Source organism: Carlito syrichta, unplaced genomic scaffold (genome assembly GCF_000164805.1).
Source record: "Carlito syrichta isolate Samal-C Ts95f unplaced genomic scaffold, Tarsius_syrichta-2.0.1 Scaffold316208, whole genome shotgun sequence".
NCBI classification, from domain to species: domain Eukaryota; kingdom Metazoa; phylum Chordata; class Mammalia; order Primates; family Tarsiidae; genus Carlito; species Carlito syrichta.
The window spans coordinates 113,705-132,144 of NW_007260304.1; the positions used below are offsets into that span (position 1 = coordinate 113,705).

The window sequence follows — 18,440 nt, forward strand, 5'->3', positions numbered from 1 at the left end:
AACATAGCAAACCAGGTGTGGTGGTGCACATTTGTAGGTCCAGCTGCTCAGGAGACTGAGAAGAGGATTTCTTGAGCCCAGGAGTTTATGGCTGCAATGAGATATGATCATGCCACTGCATTCTAACCTGGGCAACAGAATAAACCCTGTCTCAAAAATAATAATAAATAATAATAATGAAATAAAAAATTTAAAAATAGTAACTTGAAGGTTGAAAGGGTAAACTGAGACAAAGAGGACTGGTGCTAGGGCAGCAGGAATAATGCAATTTTGCACCAAGTAAGAAGTAGAAGGAAGCAAAATTTATTATTCCCCTTTCACACATCGCAAAGCAGGCCAACACTCAGAGGCAAATATGACCTGGAAGAGCTGAGAACTGGGTATATTTAAGGGCATTTGGGTTCAAGGAGGTTTGGGCCCAGAGGGGTCTGGGCCAAAAAGAATGCCCAGGGCTATTTGAAGTTGATTGTAGCCACATGAGTCTAAGATCTGGATGTCACCAGACATTAGCATCTCATGCCCTCCAGTAGTGGACTAGATGGGAGGAGACGGGAAACGGGTTTTTCTTGCAAGAGACCTGTCAGACATATCCCATTCACAAGCTCTTTAGCTAAAAGGTGGTCTTATTATCATTTCTACAGCTTCAGCCAGCTAAGAGACCTGGAAGTTTCTTAGAGATTACTCAGATAAACCATGAATGGAAAGGTTGAACTGTCCTTGTCATGCATCTGATGGGGATTTACTGAGGGGGTGGGGTAGGCTGCCAGCTTGGCCAGCAATAGAACGTCTGAACGGTTCCTAAAACCTGCTATTGAAAAATTATCTGTGTCTAACCTGTGCTAGATTCAAAGCGAGTCAGTCTAAGCAAAAATGGCTGTGCTGAGGCAAATGGTTATGCTGAGGTAAAAGTTTATTCTAAGTGTCTCAGGGTCCCTCCTTTCAGGGAAACATTTGATTTCCCAGCAAGCAAGGAAGGGGTGGTGTGTTAGGGGTTTGGAACGAATGCCACCGACACCTACTATGGAAACAGAAGGAAGGAGGGGACCATGATATTCAATTAAAGCTGAGCAGGTAGCCCCAGGATCGATGCTGAGTGAAATACGTCTACCAGCAACAGAGATTTTCACTCTGCCTTCAGATGGCTGTATGAAGTGCTCAGGGGAGCATGGGGCAACTGAGCCAGAAGTGTGTCGATCAGATTGGTCAGATTGAAGCACACCGTACAGGTCCAGCTGAGACTGACCTGGCCTTCAGGCACATGGCTGGTACCCAAGAAGCCCTAGTTTGATAGTTTGGCAGCTGTCCTGGTGGTTGGGGAATGTGCCTCTGTTCAGCTGGGTGAACATGGCAATTCCCTCCCCAGTGTCTGACTTACCTGCACTTGTGGCATGGGGTGGAATGCGGCAGCTTGGTGTAGTCTCTAGCCTGGTGACCGGATTGATGATGCTTGAAACAGATCCCCGGTGGCAGCTGCTGTCCACACTAATTGTTGTCAGGTCTCCCAGGGATAAAGTCTCTATTTGGTTTTTCCTTTCCTCAGCTCCAGCTGGGGCTGAGGCTATGAGCTAGAAGTCCTGAATTTTAGCTTTCCTGTCCTCCCTTCATTCCTCTTTTTGATTAATTTTTTTATTTTTGAGTTGAAGTCTCACTCCTTCGCCCAGGCTTGAGTGCAGTGACACACGAGCTAATGGCCACCCCAGCATTGACCTGCTAGGCTCCAGCGATCCTTCAACCACAGCCTTTCGAGTAGCTGGAACTACAGACACATGCTACTATGCCTGGCTATTTTTTATTTTATTTTAGAGACGAGGTCTTTCCAAGTTGCCCAATGTGGTCTCAAAGCCATGGGCTCTGGCAATCCCCTCACCTTGGCCTTCCAAAGTGCTTGGATTACAGGCTGAGCCACTGAGGTCGGCCCCTCCTTTCAATTTTTAAAGACTTTGTGGTCCGGGCACTGTGGCTCAAGCCTGTCATCCCAGCACTTTGGGAGGCCGAGGCGTGAGGACTGCCTAAGCCCAGGATTCGAGACCAGCCTGGGCAACTTGGCGAGGCCTCATCTCTACAATAAATCAAAAAATTATGCAGGCATGGTAGCGCACAGTTGTAGTTACAGCTACTTGGAAGTCTGAGGTGGAAGGATCACCTGAGCCCAGCAGGTAGAGGCTATCGTGGCGGTGAGCATGCCACTGTACTCCAGCCTGGGTGACACAGTGAGACTCCAACTCCAAAAAACAAAAATGAAAAAAGACTTTGTATGCCAGGTCTAGAGCTCAGTGAGGGTTGGGGTCCTTTCTCCAATATCTGGAGCTTTCATTTAATATCCGGAGTCAACTAGGAAATAAAATGCACAGCTAAGATGGATTGTCCTTCTGGAATATCTGGATTTAAATTAGTATAGCACTGCAGGGCCTCATATATGCAAGCTAAAAAGGCAGTGGATTTTCATCAAACCATTGGGCAACATCTTTAACGATATCTTTGTTTATTTGTTTAATAATGGCCTTTAGCATGTCACATATTAGGTAAAAAAATAAAATGATTCTGCTTTTCTTTGTCAGAGGAGTTAAAATTCCCGTTAGGATCTGTCCCGGGATGGCTATTGCAGCCAGGGAACGCTAACCAGGCTGAGTGTGGATAAACTCAACTGCAATTTCTCGGGGTTTGGAAAAAGTCTGGTTGATGAACTCCTCATGGTTAGTGGTGGTGGTCAAAATGACCCAAATATCTTTCCATGTGAGATCATATATAAGAGAGAGGTGTTGAAATTCCTTAGCAAACTTGGTTGGATCTAACAATGGTATTTCTCCAGTATTTTCTGGATCTTTTTTTTGCTCTTGGGAAGTCCAGTTTAGCGAGATTCTTGTTCATTAGAGGGTAATTTACAGTTTCTGTAGTAGTACGACGATTATTTTTAATTTACTCCTATTTTTTCACTGTATCATGGTCAAAATGTTAAGTTTGTTTGGGGGTTTTTTGTTCCGTTTTGTTTTTTATTTTCTTATTTCCTGGCTTGATTGTCTGTTTGTTTTTTGTTTGTTTGTTTGTTTGTTTGTTTAATTAGAGTCAGATTCTCACTCTGCAGTCCAGGCTGGAGTGCAGTGGTACATTCATGGCTACCACAGCATCGACCTGCTGGGCTAAGGCGATCCTTCTGCCTCAGCCTTCCAAGTAACTACAGCTACAGGCATACACCATCATGCACAGCTAATTTTTTTTTCTTTTTTGTGGAGAGGAGGTTTTGCCAACTTTCCAGACTGGTCTCGAACCCTGAACCCTGCATCAAGCAATTTTCTCACCTCCACCTCCCCAAGTGCTGAGATTACAGGTATGAGCCACCATGTCTGAATAAATTCATTTTTAAACTCATGTTCTTTCATTGTTTCTGTAGAAATTTCAACCATTATCTTTTCATGTATCGTATAACATCATTCTCACTTCTCTCATTCTGAAATGATCACAGATATGTTTACTCTTCTCATTCTATTTTCTGTATGTTTTAATATTTTCTCTCTCTCTCTCTCTCTCTCTCTCTCTTAGTTGGAGTCTCATGTATTCCCCAGACTGGAGTGCAGTAGCATGCTCACAGCATCCCAGCATCGACCCACTAGCTCAGTTGATCCTTCTACCTCAGTCCTCCAAGTAGCCAGAACTACAGGTGCGCACTACCATGCCTGGCGAATTTTTTCTGATTTATTGAAGAGAAGAGGTCTTTCCAAGTTACCAAGGTTGGTCCCACACCATGGACTCAGGCAATCCTGTCACATCGGCCTCCAAAGTGTGTTTTAATATTTTCTGTTGTTCAGTTTCTCGTCTCTCTATAAGGCATTCTGGAAATTTCAGTAAATATTTTATTTCAATTTATATATTTACCATTTCACCTGTCCTATCCTTGATTAAGTTAATTTTAATGGAAGTGCTTCAATTTACTATTTTTCCTTCGCAATATGGATATAATTCCTTTCAATAACTGCCCACTTTTCTCTAATATACTCTTTTCTGCCCATTCTTGTTGACAGCTCTCCTCCCACACACCTGACCTCTCAAAACGGGTCTTTCCCAGGCTGTCCCAGGCATCAGGCCGAAAGAAAGGGGATTGCTGAAGCTCCCCCTGCCTGTCGTCCAAACTTAGCATCAGCTCAGGGTTGTACCCAGCAAAGATGTCACCAATGCCACTCTCACACTCACACCTGGGACAGACGCCCCTGTCAGCCAACGCTGTGGTGAATCTGGTTATGCACAGGAGAGGTGGCTCAGGGCTGAATAGGGAAGCTGATCAGGGAGCAGAGATGTCCCAGTGCCTACTTACAAATTCAGGGGAGGGGAACCACAGCTCCTAGCTTACCCAGAGTCTTGAGTCCTCCATGACTGTGAGGACCCTGAGGCTTCTATTCTGTCCCACACAGAGGGGAAACTCTCCACAGTGACCCCTTGAGGTTCCCAAGGAACTGCTCAGCTGTGAACTCTGTTTTTTGATGTGGGTCCTTCTCAATTTTAGGAATCTTTTTTCTCTTTTTCTTCTCATACCTGTGGTCATATATATATTTCAGAAATATCATAAGGAGCATTTCTTGGCATTTGAAACTGACAAGGGCTCAGGAGTGGACACATCAATTGTCCACCCAGACTCTGGAGTTCAACAGCAGGATCCATATTGTCCCAAGCCCTCATGTCTGAACGTGGTCTATAAAGTAACCATGATTGAGCTCCTCCCATGACCTAGGTAACACTGACCCCAACAACCACTCTGAGGAGTGAGGTTCATGACAACGTGTCCCAAACTAGAAAACAGCCTGGTGGAAGTGTCATTACTTCCCCAGGTCATACACAGGGGATGATAATCAGAAATGAAATAGAAACCAGCTGCCCAGCCCACCCCCAAATCAGAAAACAACCTAATCAACGGATCTGAAAACCTTGACTATGGATTGAAGTGCAGCCTGATGGACAAGGACACCAGGGGACTGAGGAAGCAGGAAGGACTCAGAGGCTTGTTCTCAAGGGGGTGGGGATGGGCACTGCTGGATAAAAAAGACAAAAAGGGGAAGTACTAGAAAGGAAATATTTGGTGAAAGAAAAGACACTCTAGGGACTAAAAAGTATGTTTTTTTCTTTGTATTTTCTGCATGTCTCCTTGTACTCTTTGCCACGTGCAGCTCAGAGTGACCTGCACCCTCAGGTGATGAGCGGGTCTCTGCTGAACTGAGTCACTGCTGGGCAGTGTGAACCTGCGTCTTCTCTGAAGCATCTCCAGGGCTGTGTAGTTAATTGGCCATGGTGAGGACCTCCACAAGGATGTGGTGGTGAACGGGCTGAGGGTGAAGGGGATCCCATGGGAGGCTCTAGAGGGAAGGAAGAGCCCTCGGTCCCCCTCACCTGGAAGGGACTGACACAGGAAGGCACTGGGTCTATTTGCTGCTATATCCTGGCCCTTGGTGACATGAGGATAGATCAGACAGACAGTGCCCAGGGGTCAGAAGAGACCCCATTTCTGGGTTAAATGTCTGCAGAGAGCCTGGAGTCAGTCCCAGCCCCTGCCCTGGGGAAACAAAAGTCAATCTTCTAGAAAGGCCAGTTCCCCTTCCTGTGGGCCTAAGGATGTGACAATCCCATGACAAGGAGGACCCAGCCTCTGCGTGGCCACACCCTGTGTGTCTGTCTGTTTTTCAGGCACAGCGGTCTCCTCCATCAGCACAGCCGGGACCAGTGGGAGGAGACACCATGATCCTGACACTCCCAGCCCTGCTCTGCCTCAGTGAGATTTGAAGAGGGGGAGGGGAGACCCTGGTCTGGGAGGGATCCCACCCCACTGCCAGGCCCTGGTCCATGAGGAGACCACAGGGGCTCAGGAGGCCACCAGGGAGAAGAGGACTTGCTCAGAGTAGAGGACAAATCTCAAGGGAACTCTTTTCCAGGGCTAAGTCTGGGACCCATGACCCGAGCACAGTCAGGTGAGTCTGTTTCCAGCTTCCCAGGTCCCTTCTCCTCACTGGGACCAGGGATAACCCCATGAGCAGCTGGGGATGGAGAACAGCAATTCTGGGTTGCCCAGTGGGGATATCTGTAGAGTCCTGGGCTGAGAGCAGGGATCTGAGGGCCAAAGATGTTGTGGATCCCAGGCTCTGACTTTCTTCCAGGGGCCCCTCCCAAACCTACCCTCTGGGCTGAGCCAGGCCATGTGATCACCCTGGGGAGCCCCGTGACCATGTGGTGTCAGGGGACCCCGGAGGCCCAGGAGTACTATCTGAAGAAAGAGAGAAGCTCTGAGTTCCAGTACATGCAGATGACACAGAAACCTGGGAACAAGAGTAAGTTCTACATCCCTTCCATGACAAGGCATCACACAGGAAAATATTGCTGTTACTATTACAGTGGCATTCACGCATCACACTACAGTGACCCTCTGGAGCTGGTGGTGACAGGTGAGAGGACACTCAGGCATCCCAACCCCAGATTCTCCTCTCAGGGGTGTCTCCCACCCCACAGACCAGCCCTGGGGGGATCATATGGAAGGTGTGATCCCCATTTAACACAGTGACTTCTTCTCCCCTAGGATTCCTCGGAAAACCCACCCTCCTAGCCCTGCCCAGCCCTGTCGTGACATCAGGAGGGAAGGCGACCCTCCAGTGTGGCTCTTGGAGGGGATTTGAAAAGTTCATTCTGGTTCAGGAAGGTGAACACAAGCACTCCTGGTCCCTGGACTCACAGCAACAACATGATGGGCATTTCGATGCCCGGTTCTCTGTGGGTCCCGTGAACCCCGGCCACAGGTGGACATTCAGATGTTATGGCTATTTTAGGAATGATCCCCAGGTGTGGTCGGAACCAAGTGATCCTCTGGACATCCTGATCCCAGGTGAGGAAATGACGACTTTCTCTTACACCATTTTAGGGACCAGACGGGTTGTTAGGAGTTTGATTGACAGCTGACCATGGTGAGGCCCCTACAATGCTGTGTTGATGGATGAACTGAGGAGTGAAGGAGACCCCATGGGAGGCTCTAGAGGGAAGGAGGAGCCCTGGGTCACCCTCACCTGGAAGGGGCCGACTCAGGAAGGCCCAGGGTCTAGTGGCTGCTACATCCTGGCTACTGTGAGATGAGGTCAGATCAGGCAGACAGAGGCCAGGAGTCGGGGTGGGGGGGTGGTATGTGTCAGAAATGTTCTTAGACATTCCAGGTGACAAGGAGAAGCTTGGGGTCAGAGACACAGAGTGTGAGTGACAGTGAGACCTGTAGGGCCAGGATGGAAAAGGGAGCATGTGGGTGGAACCAGCCCTGCCACCCCAGTTCCTCTGTTCCTCCAGGAGTGTCTAGGAAGCCCTCCCTCCTGGCCCAGCAGGGCCCTGTCATGGCCCTTGGCGAGAGCCTGACCCTCCAGTGTCGCTCTGATGTCGCCTACGACAAGTTTGCCCTGTCCACGGAGGGGCAACAATACCTCACCCAGCACCCTGGCAGGCAGCCCCAGGCTGGGATCTCTCAGGCCGACTTCCCCCTGGGCCCTGTGAGTGACTCCCATGGGGGTCAGTACAGATGCTATGGTGGACAAAACCTCTCCTCCCAGTGGTCGGCCCCCAGCGACCCCTTGGACATCCTGATCTCAGGTGAGGAGACCAACGGCTTGAGTCAGGGCTCCAGACTCTGCACAAGCCCTGCTGGGGGAGCCCCGGGTGGTGATGGTTGGGGTGAAGAGTGAGGAATTCAAGGGAGGGGGAGACAGAGAGAGGGGCTGCGGGAGGGGAGAGACTCAGAGACAACAGGAGACCGAGAGATTGAGGGTCCCCAGAGAGCGGGTCTTGGGAGATCTTGGCTCAGAACCAGGTGGGGCAGCCCCTCAACCTCCTCTTCTCTCTAGGATGGCTCTCTGACAGACCCTTCCTCTTGGTGGAGCCGGGCCCCACGGTGACCTCAGGAGAGAATGTGACCCTGCTGTGTCAGTCACGGTACCCACTGGACACTTTCTTTCTGTCCAAGGAGGGGTCAGCCGGTCCCCCCCGGTGTCAAAGTTTAAAGATCCAAGCTCAGCAGTACCAGGGCGAGTTCACCATGAGTCCTGTGACCTCAGCCCATGGGGGCACCTACAGGTGCTACAGCTCACTCAGTACCTCCCCCTACCTGTTGTCACACCCCAGTAACCTCCTGGAGCTGGTGGTCTCAGGTGAGAACCCTGACCTGTTCTCTCTGAGTTCAGAGCGTGATCTCAGGTCCCTGCCCCAAGGAGAGCGCTGGGCTGGTGTAAAGTGAAGGAGTCTCTGAGGGAGGGTGAACAAAGGGAGGAGAGGAAACCAACAGGGCCTTCTCAGACATGACCCCTCGGCCCTATCTCCAGCTTCCAAAAGATGGCAGGTGGGTGGAGGGAGGGCTTGGGGAGACCACAGGATACATGTACTAGAAGACTGATTTGACGTGATGACTCCAGGGCAGCCCCAGATCCTCCTCTTGTCCTTGTTCCAGGATCTTCTGGGAGCCAAAGTCCCCCACCCACAGGAACCACCTCAACACCGGGTGAGTCACTGAGGCCTCTTGGCTCAGAGGGTCACGGGCTTGCCCAGGAAGTTTAGAGTATCTCAGAAGATCTCACTTCCACTCAAATACTCACAGACAGGCTTGTGTCCTATAGACTCTCAGCTGGGCTGATGAGGGGTCATGGGGTCAAGACAGAGGGAGACATCAGGATCCAGGCTGGAGGAGGAGCTGTCGGGCTACAGCAGGGAACAGGAGGCCCTGGGGATCAGCCCCTTGCCTCCATGGAGTCAGGCCCACAGAGTGGTGGGTGAGTGAGAGGCTCTGTATGAGGGAGGGGTGGGGTTCACAGTAATCAAGGGCTGAGTTTTTTCATCGGTTCAGGCTCCTCTGGAGACAGTGACTTGGGAAAGCCCCTCCCTCTCTGGGCCTCAGTTTCTCCATGTGTAAAGGAGAGGGGCCTGCCCAGATGGCAAAGTCCCTCTTGGTTCTACCCCAGCTGTGACCTCCTGGGAGAGGAGGGCCCCAGGGAAGCCTCCCAGAACCCGATTCTGCAGGGGCCTGTCCCACCTGAAGCAGTGACAGTAACACTGTGTGGGGGAGGGGGAGCAGGACCAGGGTCCAGGTGTTCAGGCTCTTTCGCTCTGAGCTTAGGGGCTCAAGTCTAGTGCAGAGAACAGGGGCTGCGAGTCAGACTCTTGGGTTCACTTCCCAGGTCTGTTGCTTCCTGGCTGGGGGATCTGAGGCAGGTGATTCACCTCCCTGAGTTTCTCATCGGGAAAATGAATAAAGTGGGGTGGTGATCCCATTTTGTATGATTCCTCTGAAGAGGAAGGTAATGAATGAAAGACCCAGCACAAGCCTGCATACATTTGGTGCTCAATTAAACATCATCCTTCCTTTTTCCTGACATCATCGTGCCCAAGGTTTGAAAAGGTACCTGAAGATTCTGATTGGGGTCTCGGTGGCCTTCGTCCTGCTCCTCTTCCTTCTCCTCTTCGTCCTCCATCGACACCGGCGTCAGGGCAAACGCAAGAGTGAGTGGAGAATGGGGGACCCATGTGCTGACCACAGGTGGGCTCAGGGCCCCAGCAAAAGGAGGCCAAGTCAGCCAGACAAACTGCTCCAGAATTTCCCAGTGAGAAAACCAGAAAGAAGAAGAGAGTAAATGTTTAAATGTTAGCATACGTTGAAGCAGTTTATTCTTTTGGCTTTTGTGGTCTCACTAAATATGTGGTGCATCTAAGCAGGAGTGTTTCAAGGCCCCCTCTCTCCTCTCGAGTTCATGTGCAGGATGGGTGGTTCTGATGTCCCAGGGCTGAGACCCTATCCTTCTTCACCAGCCCAGAGAGAGGCTGATGTCCAATTTCCTGTGGGAGCTGCGAAGCCAGAGCCTGAGGACCGAGGCCTGCAGAGGAGGTGATCCTGCCAGAGACCCCAGACTCCCACCCGCCCACAGTCCCCTCACTGCCCCTTACACTCCTGTGTCCTCCCCCAGGTCCAGCCTGGCTGCTGACATTCAGGAAGAACACCTCTGTGAGAAGGAGAGGGAGGCCTTAATGGGGAAGAATATGGGGACCCCTAAGTAACAGTAGAAATGGGATGAGGGGCACAGGTTGGGAATTGTCTGGGGCCCAGGGAAGATGCTCTGAATCCCACATCTGAGGGACCTCAGGGACATCACAGCTGCTCTGGGGTCTCCGTGGCCTCATCTGGAGCCGGGCTGGGGCTGAGAGGTCTCAGGGACTCTTTCCAGGAGATGAATCCCATGTCCCACCCCCACAGATGTTGCGGTAAAGGACACACAGCCTGAGGACGGGGTGGAGCTGGACAGTCGGGTGAGACCCTGCCCCTGCCAGACCCTCCAAAGTCTTAAGAAGTCCCTGCAGAGTTCACTGGGAAAATGAGACAATCAGATGACTCTGGGAACATGTGGGAGCTCAACTGAGGGATGTCCAGTGGATTCAGAGACCCTCCTGTCACTCTCTCAGCAGAGCCAACATGATGAGGACCCCCAGGGGGTGACATATGCCCAGGTGAACTTCTCCAGGCTCAGGCAGGGAGTGGCCTCACAAACAGAAGAGGACAGACAGAGGGACAGTCAGGTGGGTCCCTTCCTCTCCGCATTCCCAGGCCTCCCCCTACACGACCACGAACCTTTCCTCTCTCTCACCCCCACCACAGGTTGCAGCATCTGAAGCCCCTCAGGATGTGATCTACGCCCAGTTGTCCAGCTCAACTCTCCGACAGGAGATGCCTAACCCTTTCTTGTCCCAAGGAGGGGACCCTCCATCTGAGCCCAGCTTGTACACCACTCTGGCCACCCGTTAGCCCAGGAAGGGCCCCACACTCAACAGAGGGAGACTCAGGGACCATGGGAGGCAAAGAAGCTGCCCCCAGTGGACACTAACTAATGAACTCAGTCAATCGGGACCCTAACAAAGACCACGAAGAGAGTCTAGGAACTTTTGGCCTAACTTGATTTTGCAAAGACAAATAATATCTCTGCATTTTGGAAATAAAACAACATATGTCTCAATAATCAATGAGTTAAATGAGAAAACAAAATAGAAGTGAAGACTCATGCCTGCAATCCCAGCACTTTGGGAGGCCGAGTCGAGAGAACTTCTTGCGTCAAGGAGTTCAAGGCCATAGGTAGCTATGACTATAGTCCTTAGACTCCTGGACTCAAGGGACCTGCCCACCTCAGCCTGAGCCACATAACAAGATAACTGTGTTTAAAAAAAAAAAAAGCCAGGCATGGTGGCTCAATCTGCACTTTGGGAGACCAAGGTGAGAGAATTGCTTGAGCCCAGGGGGTTGAGACCAACCTGGCCAAGTTGGTGAGACCTCATCTCTACAATAAACCAAAAAATAAGTTGAGTGTGGCAGCCCACGCCTGTAGTTTTAGCTACTTGGAAAGCTGAGATGGAAGGATCACCTAAGCCCAGTAGGTGGAGGCTGCAGTGGCCGTGAGTGTGCCACTGCACTCAACCTGGGTGACAGAGTGAGACTCCCACTCAAAAAATATCCGGGCATGATGGCTTATACCTGTAATCCCAGCACTTTGGGAGGCGGAGGTGAGAGAATTGCCTGAGTCCAGGGGTTTGAGATCAGCCTGGGCAACGTGGCGAGACCTCGTCTCTACAATAAATCAAGAAAATTAGCCCGGCATGGTGAGAAAATTAAGAATCATGAATGAATATAGTAGGAAACAAGCTTTAAGCAAAGCAATGATTGTATCAAGAGTTTAGAAAGGCAGTAACTTATTCCAAATGAAGGAATAATAATGAATCGCTACTACTGAAGACCAAAAATAGCAAAAAATTCCAGCCTAGGCAACACTACAAGAACTCAACTCTACAAAAATTTAAAAATGAGCAGGCATTGTACACCTGTAGTCCCAGCTACTCAAAAGGCTGAAGTGGAAGGATTGTCTGAACCCAGAAGGTCATGCTGCAGTGAGCCATGATTGTGCCACTGCACTCTAGCTTAGGTGTCAGACTCAAAAAAAAAAAAAAATTATTATGCCAAAAATCTTATTCTTAAAAGCATTAATTAAATTTATAAATACTAGCCACAATGACAAAGGGAAAAAAATCATCATATATACAATTTATGAAATGGAAATAAGAATAAACAGAAAATAAGAAAAAAAAAGAAAATATGGACCAGGTGTGGTGACTGACACCTGTAATCCCAGTACTTTGAGAGACCAAGGTGGGAGGATTGCTTGAGCCCAGGAGCTCAAGACAAGCCTGGGCAACATAGCAAAACCTCATCTCTACAAAAATAAATCAGCCAGGCATGGTGGTGCGCACCTGTAACCTCAGCTTCTTGGGAGACTGAGGCAGGAGGATCACTTCAGCCCAGGAGGTCAAGGCTGCAATGAGCTATGATTATGCCACTATACTCCAGCCTGGGCCACAAAGCTTGTCTCAAAAAGAAAAAAAAGAAGAAGAAAAGAAAATCTTATTTTATCTATCTATGTATCTATCTATCTAACAATGCATTGACTCTGTAATCAAAAATTCTCCACAGCATAAACTTCAGTTCAGGAGCTTTGTTGGTGATTTCTTCCAAACACTAATGCACTTATGAAACACACACACACACTCAAACTTACATAAACTTTCTCTGAGAACAGAAAGGAGGAAATACACCCTAACACATTTTATCAAGGAAAAAATTGATACCAAAGCCTTGACGGGAAAACTACAAAATGGGAGAGTCACAGGAAAATCTCTCATGAACTTGGATGCAAATCTTTAAACAAATACCCACAAATAAGAGTCAGTGATAAATAAAAAGGATAACACATCATGACCACAGTGGTTTATTTTTTGTTTTTGATGACAAGAGAAGCTTAAAATTTAAAATCAATCAATATAATTAAATGCATTAACAGACTACATAAAATATCATATCACCTAATGCAAACAAATAGACCAAATTGATCAAATAGACCAATTCATAATGAAAATTCCATCTCATTACAAATAAAAGATAATTTTCTATAATTTATAAGAGCATGTTTAAAAATCTGCAATGGGCTGAGCACAGTGGCTCATTCTGTAATCCCAGCACTTTGGGAGGCTGATTGAGCGGGTTCAAGACCAGCCTGGGCAGTATGGTGAGACCTCGTCTGTACAATAAATAAAAAAATTAGCCTGGCATGGTAGTGCATGCCTGTAGTTCTGGCTATTTGGAAGGCTGAGGTGGAAGGATCACTTGAGCCCAGCAGGTTGACACTGGGGTGGCCGTGAGCATGCCACTGCCTGGGCAAGATTCCAACTCGGAAAAAAAAAAAAATTTTCAGTATCACTGGGATACATAGCCAATATATAAAACTCAATTGTATTTTAGACTTGAGGTTCTGAACTAAGATGAAATACATGGATGTCTCCAATTTGTGTGTGTGTGTGTGTGTGTGTGTGTGTGTGTGTGTGTGTGTTGGAGTCTCACTCCTTCGTCCAGGCTGGAGTGCAGTGGCATACACATTCACGGCCACTCCAGCGTCGACCTTCTGGGCTAAAGCGATCCTTCTGCCACAAGCTTTCTGAGTTACCAGAACTACAGACATGTGCTACCATGCCCGGCTATTTTTTATTTTATTGTAGAGATGAGGTCTCACCAACTTTTCCAGGCTGGTCTTGAAGCTGCGGGCTCAGGCAATCCACTCACCTCGGCCTCCCAAAGTGCTGGGATTACAGGCTGAGTCACCGAGCCCAGCCTCCAATTCTTAATTTTTGCTCAGTAAGATTGATTTTGGACTTCGTACCTCCACAATTGTAAGATAATAAATTTGAGTGTGATTTATTTATTTATTTAAGAGGCAAGATCTCACTGTTTTGCCAGGCTGTAGTGCAGTGGTTATTCACAATCATCTACACACTACGGCCTCAATCCACTGGACTCAAGCGATCCTCCCACCTCAGCCTCCCAAGTAGCTGGACCAACAGGCACACACTACTTTACCCAATTTGTGTTGTTTTAAGCTACTAGGTTTGTGGTAATTTGTCACAGGAGCAATAGGAAACTAAAAGAGCCTCTTAAATTGTCTTTTGATTAGTGTTTGCATGGGACATTTTTCATCCTTCTAGTTTTAATGTGGTAAAATATATGTAACATAAAATTTACCTTTTTTTTGAGTCAGAATCTCACTCTGTCAACCATTCACGGCTACTGCAGCCTCAACCTGCTGGGCTCAAGCAATTCTTCCGCCTCAGTCTTTCGAGTAGCTGGAACCACAGGCACATGCCACTATACCTTGCTAATTTTTTGATGTATTGTAGAGACAAAGTCTTGCCATGTTGCCCAGGCTGGTCTCAGACTCCTGGGTGTCAGGCAATCCTCTCACCTTGGGCTCCTTAAATTCTGGGATTACAGGCTTGAGCCAATCCCATTTGTCCATTATTAAGTGTACAATTCAGTGACAATTAAGTGTACAGTTAAGTACATTCACCATGTTGTGCAGCTATCACTATTACCCATTTCCAGAACACTCTCAATATCCAAAACAGAAACTCTATACCCTTTAAATGATAACCTCTTATTTCCCCTTATCCTAGCCTCTACTAATCTCTGTTATATCCTGTCTCAAGGAATTTGGCCATTCTAAGTACTTCATGTAAGTGGAATCTCACAATTATTTGTCCTTTTCTGTCGCTATTTCACTTAGCATGTTTTCAATGTTCATCAGCATCATTCATGCTTTTCTTTTTACCAATTTCATCATTATATTTTAAGTCAATTTTTTGTAGATTGCATATAGAAGGGGCTTTTTTGATTTTTCTTAATCCAATCCTAAAATTTCTATGTTTTAATAGCTGTATTTAAGCCAGGCGCAGTGGCTCACACCTATAATCCCAGCACTTTGGGAGGCTGAGGTGAGAGGATTGCCTGAACCCACGGGCTCGAGGCCAGCCTGGGCAACTTGGCGAGACTTCATCTCTACAATAAATCAAAACATTAGCTGGTCGTGGTGGCATGTGCCTGTCGTTCCGGCTACTTGGAAGGCTGAGGCAGAAGAATCACTTGAGCCCAGCAGGTCGAGGCTGCGGTGGCCGTGCCTGTGCACGGCCAAAGTGAGACTCCAACTCAAAAAAGAGAAAAAAAGAAAAATAGTTGTGTTTAGACCACTTATATCTAATGTAATATCTAATCTGATAAGGTTGGTGTCCTGTGTTGCTTAACCACAGAGATATGTTCTCAGAAATACTTCAGGAGGCAATTCTGTCACTGTGCAAGCACCATAGAGTGCACTTACACAAACCTAGAGGGTATTTTGCCTACTACACAGCTAGGCTACACCATCACATCCCATATGCAACTGTAGTTGACTAAAACATTATTATGCAGTGCGAGACTGTATTTAAGCTTATCATTTTGCTATTCATTTTCTGTTTGTCTCCTCTGTTGTTTGTTCTGTTTTCCCTTTCTGCCTACTCTTGGCTTCCTTCCTCCCTCCCTCCCTCTCTCCCTTCCTTCCTTCCTTCCTTGGCTTGCTTCCTTCCTTCCTTCGTTCCTTCCTTCCAATAGGAGTCTCACTCTGTCACCCAGGCAAGAGTGTAGTGGGACTCTCATGGCCACCACAGCCTTAACCTGTTGGGTTCAGGTGATCCTTCTGCCTCAGCTTCCACGTAGCTGGAACTACAAGTGCATGCCACTACACCTGGCTAATTTTTTTATTGTAGAGGCGAGGTCTTGCCAAGTTGCCTAGTCTAGTCTCGAATCTCTGACTCAGGCAATCCTCTCACCTCTGCCTACCAAAGTGCTGGAATTACAGGCGTGAGCCACCATGCCCGGCTACTCTTTGCTTTTCAAAATTATTTTTAGTATTTGATTTTTTTTAAAGAAACATAAATTATTTCTGGAATTTTCCATCTAATTTTTTTTTCTTCTATGACCCAGACCTCTCAGTACATCTTTAGATGCAAGTGAGCTGCCTTGCTGTCAAAGAAGGGCCATATGCTCTGCCCAGTGCCTCAGGGTTGCTTTTTTTCCTGGCCTAGGGAGGCCTGATTAATGCTTAACACTGGTGGGATGGTCTTGAGCCTCCAGCCAGGCCCAATTAAGCTGTGCTGCTTGGCCAGGCTCAGTGGCTCAGCCTGGAATCCCAGCACTCTGGGAGGCCGAAGCGAATGAATTGCCTGAGCCGTGGGTTCGAGACCCGCTCAGAGAAGTTGGCAAGAACTCATCTCTACAATAAATCAAAAATTAGCCAGGTGCAGTAGCACGTGCCTGTAGTTCAGCTACTTGGAAAGCTGAGGCAGAAGGACTGCCGGAGCCCAGCAGGTCAAGGCTGCGGTGACCAGGAGCATGCCACTGCACTCCAGTCTGGGTGACTCCAGTCTGAGATTACAGGTTTTTTCAACTCAAAAAAAAAAAAAGCTGTTCTGCTTATTTCATTCACCTGCTGTGCTAAGTAGCTGCGGGGGAGAACTTTAAACCTAGTTTTCTTCAGTGACCTTTCAATTTAGAGTAAACTCACATGTCAAGATTTTTCATGCTTCTTGACCATATCACATAAATCTTCTGTCCTGGCATTCAAAGGTTTTAAATTCAGAAATTCCTTAAATCTACACAGTAGGGTTCTGTAAATCAAGTGTAACTAGCCAGAGCTTGCTTCAACAGATGTGTGTAAACTTTGAAAAGATGGTCATTTTCGCCAGGCCTCGACCTGCTGGGCTCAGGTGATCCTTCCGCTTCAGTCTTCCAAGTAGCTGGAACCACAGGCGAATGCCACGACGGCCAGTTACTTTTTTTATTTATTTAGAGACGAGGTCTCATCTCATCAATCAGCCGAGTTACCCAGGCTGGTCTTGATCCACTGGACTCAAGCAATCCTCTCACCTCCACTTCCCAAAGTGCTGGGATTACAGGTGTTAGCCACCGCACCTGGATTGTTTCCACTTTTTGACTACTGTGAACAGTGCTGCTATAAACATACTTTTTGCATACCTGGGGTCAGCAATTTGGGGTATATACCTGGAAATGGAATTGCTAGAAAGTATGGTCATTCTGTTTAGCTTATTGCGGAACCAATAAACTGTTCTCCACAGCAGCAGGACTATTTGACATTTCCACCAGCAATATCATGAAGGTTCCCATTTTTCCACATCCATGCAAACACTTTTTTCAACTATTATTATAATTATAGCCATCGTAGGGGCTGTGAAGTGAAATGCTGTGATTTTTATTTATATTTTCATAATGAATAATAATGTTGTGGATCTTCCCATGTGCCTGTCGGCCATTTTCATATTTTCTCTGGAGAGATGTCTTCTCAAGTTCTTTGCCATTCTTTAAGTGAGTTGTCTTTTTATTATTGAGTTGTGAGAGTTTCTCATATATATATATATATATTTTTTTTTTTTTTTTTTTTTTTTTTTTTTGAGTTGGAGTCTCACTCTGTCGCCCAGACTGGAGTGCAGTGGCCGCTCCCGGCCACTGCAGCCTTGACCTGCTGGGCTCCAGCGATCCTTCTGCCTCAGCCTTCAGAGTAGCCGGAATTACAGGCACGCGCTACCACGCCCAGCTGATTTTTTAATTTATTGTAGAGATGAGGTCTCGCTGCCCAGGCGGGTCTCGAACCTGCGGGCTCAAGCAATCCACTCACCTCAGCCTTCCAAAGGCGCGGGATTACAGGCTGAGCCACCGAGTCCGGCATTCTCATATATTCTTGATACAAGATCACTGTCACACATGGTGTGGAAATATTTTCTCCTATTCTGCAGTCTGTTTTTTCACTTTCTTCACGGTGTTCTTTGATGCATAAAATGTTTAATTCTGAAGTCCAACTGATGTATTTTTTCTTATGTTACTCATGGTTTTGTTGACAGAGTTAAGAAACCACTGTCCAATTCAAGGCCATAAAGATATACACTTATGTTTTCTTCTACAAGTTGTATGGCTTCAGGTCTTAAATTTAGACCTTTAATCTTTATTATATATAATGTGAGTAAAGGTCCAAATATTTTATTTCTTTTATTTTTATTTATTTGTATTTTTTATTTTATTTTGAGTTGGAGTCTCACTCTGTCGCCCAGACTGGAGTGCAGTGGCCGCTCCCGGCCACCACAACCCCGACCTGCTGGGCTCCGGCGATCCTTCCACCTTAGCCTTCCAAGTAGCTGGAACTGCAGGTGCGCACTACCACGCCCGGCTAATTTTTTGATTTATTGTAGAGATGAGGGCTCACCAAGTTGCCCAGGCGGGTCTCGAACCCGCAGGCTCAGGCAATCCACTCACCTCAGCCTCCCAAGGCGCGGGATTACAGGCTGAGCCACCAAGGCCGGTATTTTTTTATTTTTGAGTTGGAGTCTCACTCTGATGCCCAGGCAGGAGAGCAATGGCATGCTTACAGCCACCGCGGTGTCGACCTGCTGGCTTCAGGTGATCCTTCTGCCTCAGCCTTCCAAGTAGCTGGAAGTACAGGCATGCACCACCATGCCTGGCTAATTTTTTTTTTTTTTTTTTT

At 47.7% G+C, this 18,440-nt stretch overlaps 2 protein-coding genes across 2 annotated transcripts in view; one reads left to right on the top strand and one right to left on the bottom strand.

Annotated features, from left to right (window-relative positions):
- Nucleotides 1-849: 849 nt before the first annotated feature.
- Nucleotides 850-18,440, bottom strand: part of RPS9 (ribosomal protein S9) — a 25,690-nt gene continuing 8,099 nt past the window's right edge. Inside the window, exons 5-6 of the mRNA XM_021706916.1 lie at nt 5,623-5,627; nt 850-860 (exon numbers count right to left, since the gene is read on the bottom strand). The gene's annotated coding sequence lies outside the window, so the exon portion shown is untranslated. The remainder of the gene's footprint in view (nt 861-5,622; nt 5,628-18,440) is intronic.
- LILRB3 (leukocyte immunoglobulin like receptor B3) lies at nt 5,330-10,789 on the top strand. Its single transcript, XM_021706903.1, has 13 exons — nt 5,330-5,432; nt 5,913-5,948; nt 6,135-6,419; nt 6,551-6,853; nt 7,303-7,599; nt 7,851-8,153; nt 8,450-8,500; nt 9,385-9,495; nt 9,802-9,877; nt 9,957-9,994; nt 10,244-10,296; nt 10,453-10,563; nt 10,643-10,789. Exons 1-13 carry the CDS (start codon nt 5,330-5,332, stop codon nt 10,787-10,789), a joined length of 1,914 nt encoding a protein of 637 aa, XP_021562578.1.